The sequence below is a fragment of the Falco peregrinus genome, chromosome 11, assembly GCF_023634155.1.
Source record: "Falco peregrinus isolate bFalPer1 chromosome 11, bFalPer1.pri, whole genome shotgun sequence".
NCBI lineage: Eukaryota > Metazoa > Chordata > Aves > Falconiformes > Falconidae > Falco > Falco peregrinus.
The window spans coordinates 29,494,622-29,511,501 of record NC_073731.1 but is presented as its reverse complement, the minus strand read 5'-3'; the positions used below and the strand labels follow the sequence as shown (position 1 = coordinate 29,511,501).

Below are 16,880 nucleotides of genomic sequence, written 5' to 3'. Positions count from 1 at the left end.
GCCTTTTCTTGGTGTTTGCATCTCAAGGAGGTGGTAGCATCTTGGTTCTCTGTGTGCTGTCTGTAGCATCATTGCTGGGCTGGTTCTCATCACTGGCCGCTGGGAGCAGCTACCCAGTGGGATGCGGTCACCGCGCATCCTCCCTGCCAGGCTGGGCAGAGGCCAGCAGTGCCGCAGGGCGCGGGTGGCAAAGGGAGGCGGCCAGGGCTGTTGCAAAGCTGGGGAAAGCTCTCCCGTGCATGCTTTCCCCTGCCAGGGGGGTGTTTTATTCCAAAGCTGAGACCCTGGATGCACTTCCACCTGCGCCCGGGTGCAGAGAAAAGGCCAGGTGCCCCAGGGAGAGACCAGGTCTTGGCCAGACTGCACCAGGCAGTCTGAAAACGGGCTCTCTTACTGCCGCAGGGCTGCAGGTATCGCCCAGGGTCGTGCAAAAGCGTCCCATTGGACATGTCATGGGCACTGTGCTCATGGCTCTCTCTGGTTGCACCCCTGCTTTTTTCTTCCCCCTCTTTGGTTCTTCTGGAGATTGCTGCAGCCAGCACAGGCGGTCCCTGCGGTGCGGATGGAGCACTGTGCGCTGGCTGTGCTGCGCAGGAGCACAAACCTGGGGGTGGGGGTGGGGGGGTGTCGTCAGGTTGCCCTCATTAGAGGTGTGTGAATCCTGAGCACTTTTTGGAGCGTGGTGCCATTTGAAAACACAGATGGACATAGGAGACTGCCTGCTCCCAGAGAGGCCGTTGCACCTCCTTGTTGTCCCCACTAACTGTTGTTCTGGTGTCTTGCAGGCACAGAAGAGTAAGGCATGATGGATGCCTATGAACCTCCAACACTGGATGTTGTAGTCTTTGGAGGTTTGACGGTGGTATTGGCCATTGGGATCTTCCTGTTCTCCTTCCTGGAGAAGGTCCTCCTTCCTTCTGAGGAAGCCTTGGCCAAGCAAGGCAAATACAATGAAACCGCCCAGCTGAAGAAAAAAGAGAAAAAGCAGAAAGAGGAAGCTGTAGAGAAAAAAGCAAAAGGAAAGGAAAAGGAAGAGAAACGAAACGGAAAGATCGCAGAGCAGCACCAAAGTGCTCCAGCTGTCAGCTCCGTCACTATCAAGAAACCAAATGTTCTTCCAACCCATGAGGAGCAGAAGCCTAATGGACCTGTCAAGAAGGCAGGTGCATCCGAGAAGAAACGCGAGCCAGGTAAGGCCAAGTTCCTCTGCGTGTATCCCCATTGAGTAAGCCAGCAGAGGGATAGGAGAAGGGCTGGAGTCATCTCGTTCCCTTAGCAAAGAAAGAGCTGGAACGAACCTGCCTAGTGAAAGGCAGGAGACGACCTTGCTGCTCTGCGCCACCGGCACCGCTGCGTGGAGCGATGTCCCCTAGGGAGGCTGTGTCACGATGGAGTCCAGCTTCTGATGCCCACCATGTCTCTGCTCCCTGGCATTAGCAAAGCGTGCCCAGCTCTGGCTGGAAACGCTCAGTGTGATGGAGGGCGGTGGCAGGGCGGCAGGAGCAGGAGCAGAGCCAGGCAGAGGTGGCAGCTGGCTCAGGGAACGCTTGTCTGTGGTGAGCGCCGTCCCCAGCGCTCGTCACATTGCTTTTGGTTAGAGAGGTATCAAACTTGGCTGTGGACATCTGGGCGGTTGCTGGCGTGAAATGGCACTTACGGGGTTGAAGTCAACTGAGGTGATGCTACTCAGCCCTGCCGTTGGCTCGAGCGCTCCCAACCCCTCCTCTCTCCTCCCCAGCACCTGCGGACTCGGATGGGCCCCTCTACCTGCCCTACAAGACGCTTGTGTCCACGGTCAGCAGCACGGTGTTCAGCGAGGGGGAGGCCCAGCGGCTCATCGAGATCCTGAGGGAGAAAGCGGGCATCGTCCAGGACACCTGGCACACGGTAGGGCTGCCAGCACCGCCGTGGCCGCCAGGGCCGGGCCGAGCCTCGGGGGGTGCGGAGGGGTGAAGGCAGCCCGTTTTCGGGCAGGCTGTCCCCCGAGGGTCAGCCTTAGAGACGGGAGCTGAATTTTCCCTGGGGCAGAGGGCATGATCCTGTGCGTGTGGGGGGGAGGGGTTGGATCGGTCGGTGGCGGTCCCCGCTGATGTGCCACCCTGTGCCGGCAGGCCAAGCAGAAGGGTGGCCCGGTCGCTGTCCTGAAACGCCGGCTGGAGGAGAAGGAGAAGCAGCTCGCCACTGAGCAGGAGGCTGCAGCCGCTGCCAGAAACAAGAGGCGGGAGCTGAGCAAGGTAAGTGCCGCGCAGCCCTCCCGGCACCCCTGGCACGGGCCCTGCCCCTCACGGCATGGGGGCACCTCCGAAAGGGTTACACTTTTTAAAGCCTTCTGAGCTCGGAGGCCACTTGTTTCAAGTCCCCTTAGAGCAGGGAAATTCCTACGCTCAGGACTGACCGGGTGGCTTCTTTCCTCGAAGGAGCTGGTGGCCGAGCGGGCTAAGGTGACGGCTCTGGAGGGCAAGCTGAAGGAGCAGCTGCTGGCCCGCGAGCAGGAGATGGCAGCGGTGCAGGCACGCACGCAGGCCATCAACCAGGACCATGCCCAGAAAACGCAGCAGCTCCAGGACAAGGTGAGCCCCACGCGGTGCTCTGCAGCTTCCTCCGCTGGCTGCCGGCTGGCCTTCGGTGGCAGGTGCTGGTCTTTTGGAGAAGACCGAGGTGGACAAGGGGACCAGAGCCTCAGGGAGGGGCGAGTGCCCCGCAGTGCTCCTGACCCGTGGTGCTCAAGCTAGAAGAGGGAGGTGGGAGCATCCTCATGGGATGCGGCAGCCCCGGGGCTCTCAGCATCAGCAGACACCTCGCTGTGGCTTCCTTGCCAGTCCCTCTTGCTCATGGGGTGGGCTTCTCAGGAGGGAGCAGAGGGACCGGCGGTGGCGGCATTAACCCCTGTTGGGCTCTCCCTAGATCCGGACCCTGCAGGAGCAGCTGGAGAACAGACCCAACACGCAGCTGGCTCGCCTGCAGCAGGAGAACTCCATGCTGAGGGATGCCCTCTACCAGACCAGCAGCTGGATGGAGAGCAAGTAAGACTGGGGCGGGGGGCAGAGCCTGGGGCCGCCCTCTGGCAAGCCCTGGGGGTGGCTGTCCATCAGGCTTGGCCACCCGCTTTCTGGAGGGTGCTTCTACAGGCACCCCAGCTAGCTGGAGGTAGAGGAGGGAGTGAGGAAGAGATTGCCAAATGGCTTTTGGGGGCCTGGCAGGGGAAACAAGGATGTTTTTCCCAAGTGGAAGGGCAGGGGAAACCCCCTCTGCTTTGGGGTCACCTGTGCTGATGCCAGCGGAGGGGGGCAGAGGGGACCAGAAGGCGCTGCAGCATTGCTCCCCACTTCGGGGACCTGCCTGGTGCATACAGAACAAACAGGAGCTAGGGAGAAGAATGTCACGCTCCTTTCTATAGAAGGTCTGAAATGGCTGGTGATTAACAGCGCCCAGCTAATTACAGAGCAGACTCCAGCTGCCTAGAGTGCTTTCTGCTGTGTCTGGGAACACAGATCCTTGCGACTTCTCCTTCATGAGAAAGGAATGCCTCCTGTGATGGAAACGCAGCTTTTGAAAAGTGATGTGTCAGCTCTCTGCACCCCGTCCCTGAAGGACCAGGCGTGTCCCAGAAACAGGCGAACGCCACCGCTGAGATGTTTCAAGCCCTGTTACCAGGCCCACAGGGGGATGTGTTCCCCCTGGGTAACGCCAGGGATGCTTGACTGGCCTGCGGGCTGGAATAACGCTGCTTCTCTTGGTGCAGGCACAACCCTGAGCTGGCCAGGTTGCGGAAGGAGTACGCCAAGCTGAAGAACGAGCTGTCTGAGAAGTCAAAGGTGCTGCAGCGAAAGGAGCAGCAGAGGAAGAGCCTGGAGCTCAAAGCGTCAGCCTTGCAGAAGGAGGTGGAGCAGCTGCAGGTCAGGCAAGCGCCTGCAAACCTGCTCCCCTCAGAGAGACGGGGCGCGTGGCTGAATTGTGTGGGATCCATGGGGCTGGCCATGGGGAGAGCTCGGGGGGAGATGAGCGTCCGCATTTGGAAAGCGAGCTGCCTGGCGGCCCCCCTGTCAGTTTGTCACATGCCAGGAGCTCTATTGCGCATCGCCGGCAAAGCCCAGGGGGCACGCTGCCCTGGTGGGAGCCGTTCTCGCTCACCTGTGAAGCTCACCAGCCGGCTGTGAGGGTGGGGGGAAGCCTAGATGCTGCACCCTGATGAGTGGTAGCCTCAGGTGAGAGAGGAAACCCAGTGGCCCCTGCCAGCGGGTGCTCACGAGGACGTGGGTGCTCCCTCTCGACTCTGAAGCCCTTGGTGCACGAGGTAGAGCTTGTGGCTTGTTTGTTGTCACCGGGGGGTGCCTGGATTTGGGGGTTTAGGGGTGTTTAAAGGACACCTCCCAGGTAGGGCCTCTGAGCACGCCGCTGGAGCAGTGGCGCATCGCTGGCTTGTGGCCACCGCGGCGGCTCAGTGCAGACCTGAGGTGACCCGAGATGTTCTGGAGGGGGGAAGGTCACCAGAGGGCCAAGGGAGGCTCAGGCAGATGCCTTCTTTTGACTCCTATGTAGGAAAAACTGGTAAAAAATATAACAAGGGACCCGGACCAGGAAACAACCAAACTCCAGGAGCTACTGAAGGTTACCAGGACCAACTGGCCAGAGGGGCAGAAACGATAAAGAAGTGAATGAACAGCTTCAGGAAATGGTCCCTGTGGTGGCCACAGCCATCCCTCCCCTTGGTGCTGGCGGAGGGCAGGGGGAAGCGCGTGTCAGGCAGTGGTTGAAAACCAGAGACAAGGTGGCACTTGCTGCCAGAAGCCATCTGGGTGGCTTTTGGGAAGCTCGGGGAGCATAGGAGATGGTGGTCATGGTTCTCCCTGCTCAAAAGGCAGGACCTGGCCCACCTGTGAAATGCTTTGATGCTTGAGCTGCCACGAGGATAAGGTTGAGACCCAGCTGAGTAACCCACCTCTGTTTTCCTTCTCCAGGGGGAAGAGGAAGGTTTGAAGAAAGGGACTTCAGCCTGACCAGTCTATGAGCTAGACCTTACCGCTCCTAAAAATAAAAACATATACTGACTTTACTGTAGATAAAAGTTACAAGCCAGTAGGGACCTAAACCCTAGGTTTGAAACTAGGTTTAGTAACATTTTTATTATTACATATTATATAATATATTTATTATTGGAAAATAAAATTGCAGAAAACCCCAACCAGTAAACACTGCAGGCATGTGTTTGTAAGAAAATCTTCATAGTGTTTTGTACAACCAACAGTTTGTTCCCCAGGGAGACGCTCCGGCCACGTCGGGGCAGGCAGAACCCACGCATGTGTGAAAAGGGAAGACTGTGCTTGTACATCAACTGCTGCAATTATTTTTTCCCTTTCTATTATTTCTATTTTTTTCTTTTTATTTTCCTTTTTTTTTGTTGGTTGGAGTGAAAGAAGTGTGAAAGTGAGAGCCACCACGGAAGGAAGCCTCTCTTTGATGGGTGGCTCTTGGCACGTATCCTTTTGTGTATTTCTGGGTGTCGGTGCAATTATAATGACGTAGTGAAAATAGCTTATCCTTGCTTCATTTTCCCGGTTATTGTTTGTTAATTTTTATTAAGTTTGCAAGCCAGCCAGGTGTTTGGGGTCACTGAAGAAGGACCCTGCTGTGGCCGGGAGCAGATCCTTTATTCCCCGCCTTGCTCGCTGTGCTGCAAACAGCCATACCTTCTGTTTTTCCTCCAAGACACGCAAAGGAGAGAACCCTTCCCTTCCAGCCACGTGTGTTTTCACGCTGGCGGTGCACCCCGAGGTCCCCTGCCATGGGGTCAGGCCGAGCGTGGGGACAGGGCAGAGCAGCGTGAGCGTGGGGACAGGGCACAGCAGCACAGCCACGCCAGCCCGGCGCAGGCTGCTCCTGCTCGCTTAAGCCTCAGCGCACCCCTGTAATTCTGACCCTGCGGGTGCTGCGTGGTGGTGGTCCTTGGGCACTGCCGGGCTCTCCAGCCTTCTCTCTCCCCTTCTTGTGGCTTTTTTTTTTTTTTTAATTTTTCCTTTTTTTTTTATTTCAAGTTGGTTTCTTAGGGAATGGCAGAGACCATGTCACAACTCGGTGCCTGTCTCCTCACAATAAAGCTGCTGAGCGCAGCGCTGACATCAGCGGCATTTGAGGAGCTGGTGGGGGGAAAAGGCCCCCAAAGTACTTGGTACCTGCTGGGTGTGTGAAGAACCAAGGCCAGGACGGGGATGAAGGCCAGACGCGCCTCCGTTTTGCTCCCAGAGAAGTCAGCATGTGCTCAGCCTCTACATCAGACACAGCAGAGACTCCACGCAGGCAGGACTGGGTAGACACGTGTCCTGTCCCCCAGCACTGCAGCTTTCTGGGTCATGATGGAGAAGGGATGTGCAAGTCACACTTGGGCTGTGGGGTCTTGATCAGGCAAGAAGATGGGGTCCTGCTGAATTCAGGCTGAGGGAATGGCAAGCTGAGAGCCCCCACGCAGCCCCCCACTGCCCCCCAGACCTGCCTCCCACCCTTGTCCAGAGGCACCGAGCTAGCTGGGGCTTCGCTGACTGAGCAAGGGCTGCCGCCCCCAGAAGCCGGGGCACCCATCAGTGCTGAGCTCGTCAATGCTCATTGCAGAAATGGGCTGAGCACCTTTGGGGGGTCATGCTGAGCCGCGAGAAGGACCACCCCCGCCTCCCCAGATCCGGTGGGTGGCTCGGTGACACCCCTCCATCACTGCCTGCAGTGCCTCTCAGGATGGGAGGTGATGGAGCGCCGCACCTGGCCAGAGGGCTGTGTGTCCCCGGGAGGTGGTGGCCCCAGCCCCTTGCGCGGCAGCTGAGACCCCACGCACTCACTACAAGCCCTGCTGCCGCTGCACCCCCCAGCCCTGTTGTACGTGCATAGGCTGCATACCCGACAAGTACCCTGGGCTCTGGCAGGTCCATCTCCCCGCACCGGAGGGACAAACCCGGTGAGCAGAGCTTTTCCCCGCAGCCACCATTAGCCTTCAGTTTCTCTTCCTGGGCTTTGCGGCGCATGGGAAGGACCTCATGAACCAAGGACGGCCAGTGACAGCACTGTCATGTCTGCAGCATGCCTGGCCTGATACCTTTTGCCTTTGAGATCCTCAAAAAGTCAGGGAACGCCTGGATTTTACCAGCATTGCAAACTGGGCTGGAGCAAGCTGTTGAGCGTAGCGGGGTGGCCATCACCCTCGGAGAGCCCCCGGTAGCGAGAGCCCCCCAGCAGCAGGTGCAGCAAAGTGATGCGATCTTTCCGCTTTTCAGCTTTTTCTTTTTTGCTTTTGCAGCAGCGATTCCCTTGATTGTGAGCTCTTGGGCAAAACAGGGCAGATGGTACCCAGGCGTTAACACAGAAGCAGCAACAAAGCCCCCAAACCAGCCAATGCAAGGAGGGCAGCCGGTGTCCCAAGTACACTAAGGGCTCTGATGATGCTCCAGAAACTGTGTGAGAGCAGATTTGGTGTCCCCAGCAAGGGGGGACATTGATGCCCTTCCAGGACACGTCGCCGAGCTGGCTCTTTTAGGAGGAAAGATGGGCAGATTCTTGCTAAGCAAAGCTGAAAAACCTCCCATCTCTTTGGGGAAAGAGGTTCAGCTTAATTTTCCACACCTGAAGTGGTACTGCTGGGATTTTTTTCTTCCCGCGGCACCTTGGTGGAAGGGGAAGTCCACCCTGAGGGGGTAGGGAAAGCCAAGCCTTGCCCACCAGCACAGGGCTGAGCACTGGCCAGCCCCTGCTCTCCTGGGAGCCCGTGGCGTTTTGCAACATGCCTGCTTTGCTGGGGGCACTCGCGCTGTCGGCTGGGCACCTGTCAGCCTGTGACTCAGGGCAGGCCGATCGGCTGCTGGGATCCGCAGGTAGATGGGCTGCTGGGATCCGCAGGCAGGCACCTAATTGGTAAAGATGAAGCAACTGCCCAGCCGGGGGGATTTTGGATGGGAATGCTGGATCCTTCTGCCCGATTCCGGCCACGGCGGGAGTTACCTTTCAGCCTGGCTATGTGACGGGCTTATCAAGCCACAGCTTAGACACCCAAGGTCACCTTTGCTGGAGCCGCTAAATTGTGTTTGCAGCACCTGCTGCTCACGCTCAGGCCTCAATTACCAGTCTCCATCTCCCATCCCAATCCTGTCCCCAGGGTCATGGACAAAAATGGCTGTTGGGAAACCCTTGCCCGCACGTGGACTTGAAAGGGTTTCTACCCGCTGTGCTCTTGCTGCAGCCAAGCTGCCCTACCTGGGCTGCAGTCCTGCTGAGCTGGCGTGGCTCTGAGCTGGGTCCGTCACCTGAACCCCTTCGCCTTTTTCTTCTTCGTGTAGTCCTGCCGGGAAGCCGTTTCCTCCTCAGCAAGTGGCCAGGCTACAGCAAGCGTTCCTCATGTTCTCTCTCCCTGCTCGCCTTGCCTTTTCAAAAGGTCTGGGTGACCTGGGAGAAACCGTAACGGAAAGGATTTCAACAGCCACAGGAAGAAACATTTTGCTTGCCACAGAGTCTCCAGCGGCAGCAGGATAAACAGCCTTGGGAGATAATAAAATTGGGCCCACTGACTCCATGGCGGGGACAAGCCTGAAGCATTATAGCCCTGAAGGTTGCCAGCTACGGCCAGCCGTGGCACGCAGGAGTATTCCAGAGGCCAGTACAACACCTGGGCACTTCCTGCGAGTGCCCCAAAGCCCCTTAGCTCAGACTAAGCTGCGGGAGCGCACCTAGCCAAGGCCTGAAGTGCCACCTCAGGCTTCTCATCCCTCAAAAGATCCCTGGGACTAAGGCACTTTGGAGCCGAGTCCCTGATGCGAGCGAGGGCTTTCCCGTTGTGCAGACTGCACTCCTGCCTGCCAGGTCTGACATCCTTCCCCCTTTGCAGGGTTTCTCCTGCTCCCTTTCCTAACCGAGGGAGGAAATCCCAGGCAGAAGTCCCCCACGGCGTCACCTGGGCTGGCTGTCTCTTGGAAGATGCCTGCAGTCTGGAGGCGCGTCATCAGGTGGATCTGGGGCTGGGAGTTCCCGTGGTTTGTCAGGCAGCACCAGTCCCGCTGTGTCACCACATTTCCTTCTCAGCCTGCACTTTGGACAGAGACCAGTCCTGCAGACACCTCGGCAAGGACGAGCCCTGGATGAGGACGACGACGAGCCGCTTTTGGGTGAGCTCAGAGCTGACTGAAACACAGGCGAAAAGCCCCAGCACAAACCAGGCCGCTTTGCTTTTCTCAAAAGTCACAAAGCTTCGCTCCGGTGGATCTCTTTGCATCGGAAACCCTTGTGCTCCCAGCGCGGTGACCCGCACGGGCGCCAGGTCAGAGCAGTCCGTCACCGCCTGCCTTTGAATTCAAGGTTTGAACCGCGCAGCGTGGCCAGAGAGGGCACATGCTGCGTGAGGTCATGGACCACCATTTCCCTGGCCCTGCGGCTGAGCCAGCGCAGCCTGCTGCTGTGCCGGGAGCGGCGGGGACAGTGCCGCTTCTGTCTCGCAGAAGCATCTGACCCGCTAGTAAGTGCGTATGAGAGAAACGAAGGTAGTTCTAAATTCAACTATGCCAACAAAAATCCGTTTTTATAGAATCCCTCAGGCTGAAAGGGAACTCAAGGCACTTCACAACAAGAACACTGACCCTCTAGAACGAGTGAACCTTTAACTCTTGTTTCCTGCACCGCGAGTTTACAAGAGTGGATTAGGACGATTTCTCCAGAAAAGTGTGTCTATTTTATCGCTATTTCGCTTCAGAATTAGCCTTTATAAGTACTGCTCTGCAACTGCAAGCACGAAGAATTTAACCCAGTTTTTGTGCCAACAGGTCGTTTTAGCCTAACTTTCACTAGAGGTTTTCACTTTTGTATTTAATGGTTACAGGGGAAACGGGTTCTGAGCTTGGCAATTTGACCAGTAGCCTCCAAAAGACTGACTGAATTTTGCTTTTTACAGTTTAGAAAATTAAGAGCAGGAACCAGATTGTTCTCACCCCACCCACCCACCCACCCACCGCCCTTTCATCCCGTGATACACTGACACGTTGCAGCACTGGACCAACAATTTGGGGAGACCTTTAGTGTTAATCCATCGGGGACAGTGTTGGGCTGCCGGGCAACCCATGCAAATATTAATACACCCAGAGAAATCCTTAGATGGGATTTATTGAGGGTCATTTGTACATACGAGCTACATCTCCAAAACCTACTCTACCAGACAGCTTCCCTACAGTTAGGGAAACCCTTGCCTAGAATGGTTGCTTTACATGACTGATCTATTGAAACATGGAATGCCTGTAGAGTTGTGGCACTCCATGACATCTACACAGGACTTGCTTCAAGAGCTACGACCAGGGAGCCTCCTGGCTTCTCAGCCATGCAAGCTCGGTCAGGTCCTCTGGCCCGTTTGCTTGGCATTCATGCTTTCTGCCTAAAAAAAGAGGCAAAACGCACAATAATGCGGCATTCCAACATGCTAGTAATCAATCAAACACACTTGGTAGTAACATTAGAAGAGGCAATCGGGTCACCCAAGCAGGTAAGTCCTGCCTTAGCTTAGGCATTTGGATGGTTTTCCCCGACGGGTGTCAGAGGAGACATCTGGCTACACGCCAAGTAGCAATGTAGAAACACCAGGGAGAACGTTTTCACTACATGCGTGCTCAGACCGTCCCCTTGTCACCGCAGGCTCTCTCAGGAGCGGATCTCTCCTTTCTAGCGCTACCCTGGATACGGCGGGTGAGGAGGCTCCACGCAAGCAGGCTCCAATGGCTGACTCTGCTCCCGCTGGCTCTGGAGAGGTGGGTGAAAGAATCAGAGTGAGAATCTGGGCTGTAGAGACCAGAAAGGCTTTGCTGCTCCAAGGAACCAACAATGGATTCTTTTCTTGGAGGGCGGGGAGCCCAACCCAAGCCTGTCTGATGCGGAGAGAAGCTGCATTTTGTCAGGAGTTCTTTCTTTAACTTCCGCATGTGCAGCACAGCCTCCCTGGGTAGTTCCAGTCCACTGGCCAGCTGTCCTGTGAAGGCTGGCACTGCTGCACAACGATGCTGTCTGTCTTGCAGGCTGCAAGATTGTGGCCCAGTGCAGCAGGAGGAAGCGAGGGGGGGGCAGCGCTCTCTGGCTACAAGCCAGGCCGGCTTAGCGTGACATTTCTGAATGCTGCAGCAAGGTGTTGACTCCTTGGTTAGCGGTGTCTGACAGGCTGACTAGAACTTTGCTTCTCCACGTGGAGACGCAGTGCCTTTTCAAATGAGAAATCACAACCACACCTCTAAATCAAGCGCATTGCTAATTACTACCATTGCACAGTATGTTTGAGATCGTGTCTTTCAACAGACACGGGGCTGAACGTCCTCTGCCACAGCAGCAGCTCTGGAAGGAATCTAACGGTTTCCAGCCTGTGTGGTGCAGATGTGCTGCTCTGCATGGCACAGCTATGGTGTCACAGACATTGCAAAACCTGCTCTTGTCCTGAGCACAGTTCTACTGCCTCCAAAATTCAGTCACACCTTGTAAGTTTTAGCCAGAGCTCATCTGAGCTCCGTCACAGGGCATTTCACTTGCAAAGTTCTCATCTCTCACTAGTATCCCAAAAGAAACCCCAACCAAAACCCAAAGCCCAAACCAGCATCCAGCTGCTTTGGGAGGTGGCGGGAGCAGCTGGTGGGGTTGGAGGGCGTTTGCCATCAGTCAGCGATGCCCTTGCCCTAAGCTGGAGCTGCAAATTTTGGCCTAAGTGTGCCACGGTGGCATTGGGAGGTCAGGAGTTCTACTGGTGGTGGCAGTGTGAGGTCAGCAGCTCTGTTGGCGGTGGCAGCAGCAGGTCAGCAGCTCTGTTGGCGATGGCATTGTGAGGTCAGCAGCTCTGTTGGTACCGGCACATTGGGGTTGCCAGGTGAGGAATGCAGGGCGCTCAGTTCCGCCGCGGAACAGCTCCGGGGAGCATTGGTCTGGCCCTAAAGCCAGCAGAAGGACGTGGGTACATGTTCTCTGGACCCTCGCTTCTATTTCCTGCCAGGAAGAGGAAACGCAGCCCTTTTCACCCTGCAGGTTAGGAATAATCCCTCTGCCCGATGGGGACCATCCCAAAGTGATGCTGCGTTGTCAGGAGGGAGGGAGCTGGCACCAGCTGTGCTGGGATGGAGCCGGCTGAGGCCGTTGAAATCGAAACGGCCTGGGTGGACCTGGGGTAGCGATGCCTGTAGTATCAGCTGGGATCTCGAGCAGTGCCCTGGGGTAGGAAGGTGGCCGTGCCGGGGGAGGCTGGTTCCAGCTGGCGTTGGCAGCGTGCCCGCCTGCCAGCTCTCTGCTGCTTCGGCTGGGGTGCTTGGAGAGGCGGGCAGGGAGAGCTGGGCTGCTGGTTGAAACATCCCTCAACAACCCCCCTGGGGGCTGCAGGTGACACTTTCCTTGCACTGTGTCCCCCTGGCTGCACCGGTGCGGATTCGGCTGGGAGTGAGTTTGCCGCTGTCGGCTGTTAGAAAGGGAAAGGCTCTGAGGTCTCTCCCTGCGAGCACCGAGGTTTTGAAAAGGTGCTGATCTCCTTAGTTATAGCCTTAATTTTGCCTCCTCCCTTTGCAGCCCCTCCCTCCTTCCTCAACCTGCAGTCTCTTCAAGAGGAAATTTGAAAATGTTTTCAGTTAGGTGCGGGGTGGGAACTTCTGATAGCCGAGGGCTTGATGCGTTGATCACGAGAAAGCGCAGCCGGGCACCTCCTGGGAAGTGCCCCTGCGCCGATGAACTGCCTGACTGCAGCATCTGGGGGGTTGTGAGCCACGTGGAGGTGATGCCCCCACGGGGGAAACGCGCGAGTGGGACAGCGCGGAAGAGACTGGCTTCCAGACTCGGGACGGGCTTCGGTTAGCGGTTAAGAAGAGTGGAGGCAGCAGCATCTTCCTCCGCGTGGGGCTGCACCCCGCCTGCCAGGTCTCAGACCAGGCAGTACGGTCTCCGTTGCTACTCCGTGTGTCATGGGTGGAGAACCTGAGCGTGGAGAGGAGGGTGGGAAAGGACCCTGTGCCCGGTTTGCCCGCCAGTTAATGGCAGAGGTGGAAAGAGAAGTGCCACATCCAGCACTCCCTTTGCAAGTCTCGTTTCTTCCTGCGGGCATCTGCTGGGGAGATGAGACGGTTAATGGCCATGCTCTGCTTTTCTTTGGCTTGAACTTAGGCCTTTTCTTGGTGTTTGCATCTCAAGGAGGTGGTAGCATCTTGGTTCTCTGTGTGCTGTCTGTAGCATCATTGCTGGGCTGGTTCTCATCACTGGCCACTGGGAGCAGCTACCCAGTGGGATGCGGTCACCGCGCATCCTCCCTGCCAGGCTGGGCAGAGGCCAGCAGTGCCGCAGGGCGCGGGTGGCAAAGGGAGGCGGCCAGGGCTGTTGCAAAGCTGGGGAAAGCTCTCCCGTGCATGCTTTCCCCTGCCAGGGGGGTGTTTTATTCCAAAGCTGAGACGCTGGATGCACTTCCACCTGCGCCTGGGTGCAGAGAAAAGGCCAGGTGCCCCAGGGAGAGACCAGGTCTTGGCCAGACTGCACCAGGCAGTCTGAAAACGGGCTCTCTTACTGCCGCAGGGCTGCAGGTATCGCCCAGGGTCGTGCAGAAGCGTCCCATTGGACATGTCATGGGCACTGTGCTCATGGCTCTCTCTGGTTGCACCCCTGCTTTTTTCTTCCCCCTCTTTGGTTCTTCTGGAGATTGCTGCAGCCAGCACAGGCGGTCCCTGCGGTGCGGATGGAGCACTGTGCGCTGGCTGTGCTGCGCAGGAGCACAAACCTGGGGTGGGGGGATGGGGTGTCGTCAGGTTGCCCTCATTAGAGGTGTGTGAATCCTGAGCACTTTTTGGAGCGTGGTGCCATTTGAAAACACAGATGGACATAGGAGACTCCCTGCTCCCAGAGAGGCCGTTGCACCTCCTTGTTGTCCCCACTAACTGTTGTTCTGGTGTCTTGCAGGCACAGAAGAGTAAGGCATGATGGATGCCTATGAACCTCCAACACTGGATGTTGTAGTCTTTGGAGGTTTGACGGTGGTATTGGCCATTGGGATCTTCCTGTTCTCCTTCCTGGAGAAGGTCCTCCTTCCTTCTGAGGAAGCCTTGGCCAAGCAAGGCAAATACAATGAAACCGCCCAGCTGAAGAAAAAAGAGAAAAAGCAGAAAGAGGAAGCTGTAGAGAAAAAAGCAAAAGGAAAGGAAAAGGAAGAGAAACGAAACGGAAAGATCGCAGAGCAGCACCAAAGTGCTCCAGCTGTCAGCTCCGTCACTATCAAGAAACCAAATGTTCTTCCAACCCATGAGGAGCAGAAGCCTAATGGACCTGTCAAGAAGGCAGGTGCATCCGAGAAGAAACGCGAGCCAGGTAAGGCCAAGTTCCTCTGCGTATATCCCCATTGAGTAAGCCAGCAGAGGGATAGGAGAAGGGCTGGAGTCATCTCGTTCCCTTAGCAAAGAAAGAGCTGGAACGAACCTGCCTAGTGAAAGGCAGGAGACGACCTTGCTGCTCTGCGCCACCGGCACCGCTGCGTGGAGCGATGTCCCCTAGGGAGGCTGTGTCACGATGGAGTCCAGCTTCTGATGCCCACCATGTCTCTGCTCCCTGGCATTAGCAAAGCGTGCCCAGCTCTGGCTGGAAACGCTCAGTGTGATGGAGGGCGGTGGCAGGGCGGCAGGAGCAGGAGCAGAGCCAGGCAGAGGTGGCAGCTGGCTCAGGGAACGCTTGTCTGTGGTGAGCGCCGTCCCCAGCGCTCGTCACATTGCTTTTGGTTAGAGAGGTATCAAACTTGGCTGTGGACATCTGGGCGGTTGCTGGCGTGAAATGGCACTTACGGGGTTGAAGTCAACTGAGGTGATGCTACTCAGCCCTGCCGTTGGCTCGAGCGCTCCCAACCCCTCCTCTCTCCTCCCCAGCACCTGCGGACTCGGATGGGCCCCTCTACCTGCCCTACAAGACGCTTGTGTCCACGGTCAGCAGCACGGCGTTCAGCGAGGGGGAGGCCCAGCGGCTCATCGAGATCCTGAGGGAGAAAGCGGGCATCGTCCAGGACACCTGGCACACGGTAGGGCTGCCAGCACCGCCGTGGCCGCCAGGGCCGGGCCGAGCCTCGGGGGGTGCGGAGGGGTGAAGGCAGCCCGTTTTCGGGCAGGCTGTCCCCCGAGGGTCAGCCTTAGAGACGGGAGCTGAATTTTCCCTGGGGCAGAGGGCATGATCCTGTGCGTGTGGGGGGGAGGGGTTGGATCGGTCGGTGGCGGTCCCCGCTGATGTGCCACCCTGTGCCGGCAGGCCAAGCAGAAGGGTGGCCCGGTCGCTGTCCTGAAACGCCGGCTGGAGGAGAAGGAGAAGCAGCTCGCCACTGAGCAGGAGGCTGCAGCCGCTGCCAGAAACAAGAGGCGGGAGCTGAGCAAGGTAAGTGCCGCGCAGCCCTCCCGGCACCCCTGGCACGGGCCCTGCCCCTCACGGCATGGGGGCACCTCTGAAAGGGTTACACTTTTTAAAGCCTTCTGAGCTCGGAGGCCACTTGTTTCAAGTCCCCTTAGAGCAGGGAAATTCCTACGCTCAGGACTGACCGGGTGGCTTCTTTCCTCGAAGGAGCTGGTGGCCGAGCGGGCTAAGGTGACGGCTCTGGAGGGCAAGCTGAAGGAGCAGCTGCTGGCCCGCGAGCAGGAGATGGCAGCGGTGCAGGCACGCACGCAGGCCATCAACCAGGACCATGCCCAGAAAACGCAGCAGCTCCAGGACAAGGTGAGCCCCACGCGGTGCTCTGCAGCTTCCTCCGCTGGCTGCCGGCTGGCCTTCGGTGGCAGGTGCTGGTCTTTTGGAGAAGACCGAGGTGGACGACGGGACCAGAGCCTCAGGGAGGGGCGAGTGCCCCGCAGTGCTCCTGACCCGTGGTGCTCAAGCTAGAAGAGGGAGGTGGGAGCATCCTCATGGGATGCGGCAGCCCCGGGGCTCTCAGCATCAGCAGACACCTCGCTGTGGCTTCCTTGCCAGTCCCTCTTGCTCATGGGGTGGGCTTCTCAGGAGGGAGCAGAGGGACCGGCGGTGGCGGCATTAACCCCTGTTGGGCTCTCCCTAGATCCGGACCCTGCAGGAGCAGCTGGAGAACAGACCCAACACGGAGCTGGCTCGCCTGCAGCAGGAGAACTCCATGCTGAGGGATGCCCTCTACCAGACCACCAGCTGGTTGGAGAGCAAGTAAGACTGGGGCGGGGGGCAGAGCCTGGGGCCGCCCTCTGGCAAGCCCTGGGGGTGGCTGTCCATCAGGCTTGGCCACCCGCTTTCTGGAGGGTGCTTCTACAGGCACCCCAGCTAGCTGGAGGTAGAGGAGGGAGTGAGGAAGAGATTGCCAAATGGCTTTTGGGGGCCTGGCAGGGGAAACAAGGATGTTTTTCCCAAGTGGAAGGGCAGGGGAAACCCTCTCTGCTTTGGGGTCACCTGTGCTGATGCCAGCGGAGGGGGGCAGAGGGGACCAGAAGGCGCTGCAGCATTGCTCCCCACTTCGGGGACCTGCCTGGTGCATACAGAACAAACAGGAGCTAGGGAGAAGAATGTCACGCTCCTTTCTATAGAAGGTCTGAAATGGCTGGTGATTAACAGCGCCCAGCTAATTACAGAGCAGACTCCAGCTGCCTAGAGTGCTTTCTGCTGTGTCTGGGAACACAGATCCTTGCGACTTCTCCTTCATGAGAAAGGAATGCCTCCTGTGATGGAAACGCAGCTTTTGAAAAGTGATGTGTCAGCTCTCTGCACCCCGTCCCTGAAGGACCAGGCGTGTCCCAGAAACAGGCGAACGCCACCGCTGAGATGTTTCAAGCCCTGTTACCAGGCCCACAGGGGGATGTGTTCCCCCTGGGTAACGCCAGGGATGCTTGACTGGCCTGCGGGCTGGAATAACGCTGCTTCTCTTGGTGCAGGCACAACCCTGA

The 16,880-nt window shown here is 57.6% G+C and overlaps 2 protein-coding genes across 2 annotated transcripts; both read left to right on the top strand.

Annotated features, from left to right (window-relative positions):
* Positions 1-791: 791 nt before the first annotated feature.
* On the top strand, positions 792-5,512 carry LOC129785316 (ribosome-binding protein 1-like). The gene is made up of 7 exons (XM_055816387.1): positions 792-1,190; positions 1,739-1,887; positions 2,112-2,234; positions 2,418-2,570; positions 2,905-3,023; positions 3,743-3,896; positions 4,959-5,512. The coding sequence occupies exons 1-7, from the start codon at positions 803-805 to the stop codon at positions 4,995-4,997; spliced, it is 1,125 nt and encodes a 374-aa protein (XP_055672362.1). The 5' UTR covers positions 792-802; the 3' UTR covers positions 4,998-5,512.
* Positions 5,513-13,931: 8,419 nt separating this feature from the next.
* On the top strand, positions 13,932-16,153 carry LOC129785332 (ribosome-binding protein 1-like). Its single transcript, XM_055816483.1, has 5 exons — positions 13,932-14,316; positions 14,865-15,013; positions 15,238-15,360; positions 15,544-15,696; positions 16,031-16,153. Exons 1-5 carry the CDS (start codon positions 13,932-13,934, stop codon positions 16,151-16,153), a joined length of 933 nt encoding a protein of 310 aa, XP_055672458.1.
* Positions 16,154-16,880: the final 727 nt, after the last annotated feature.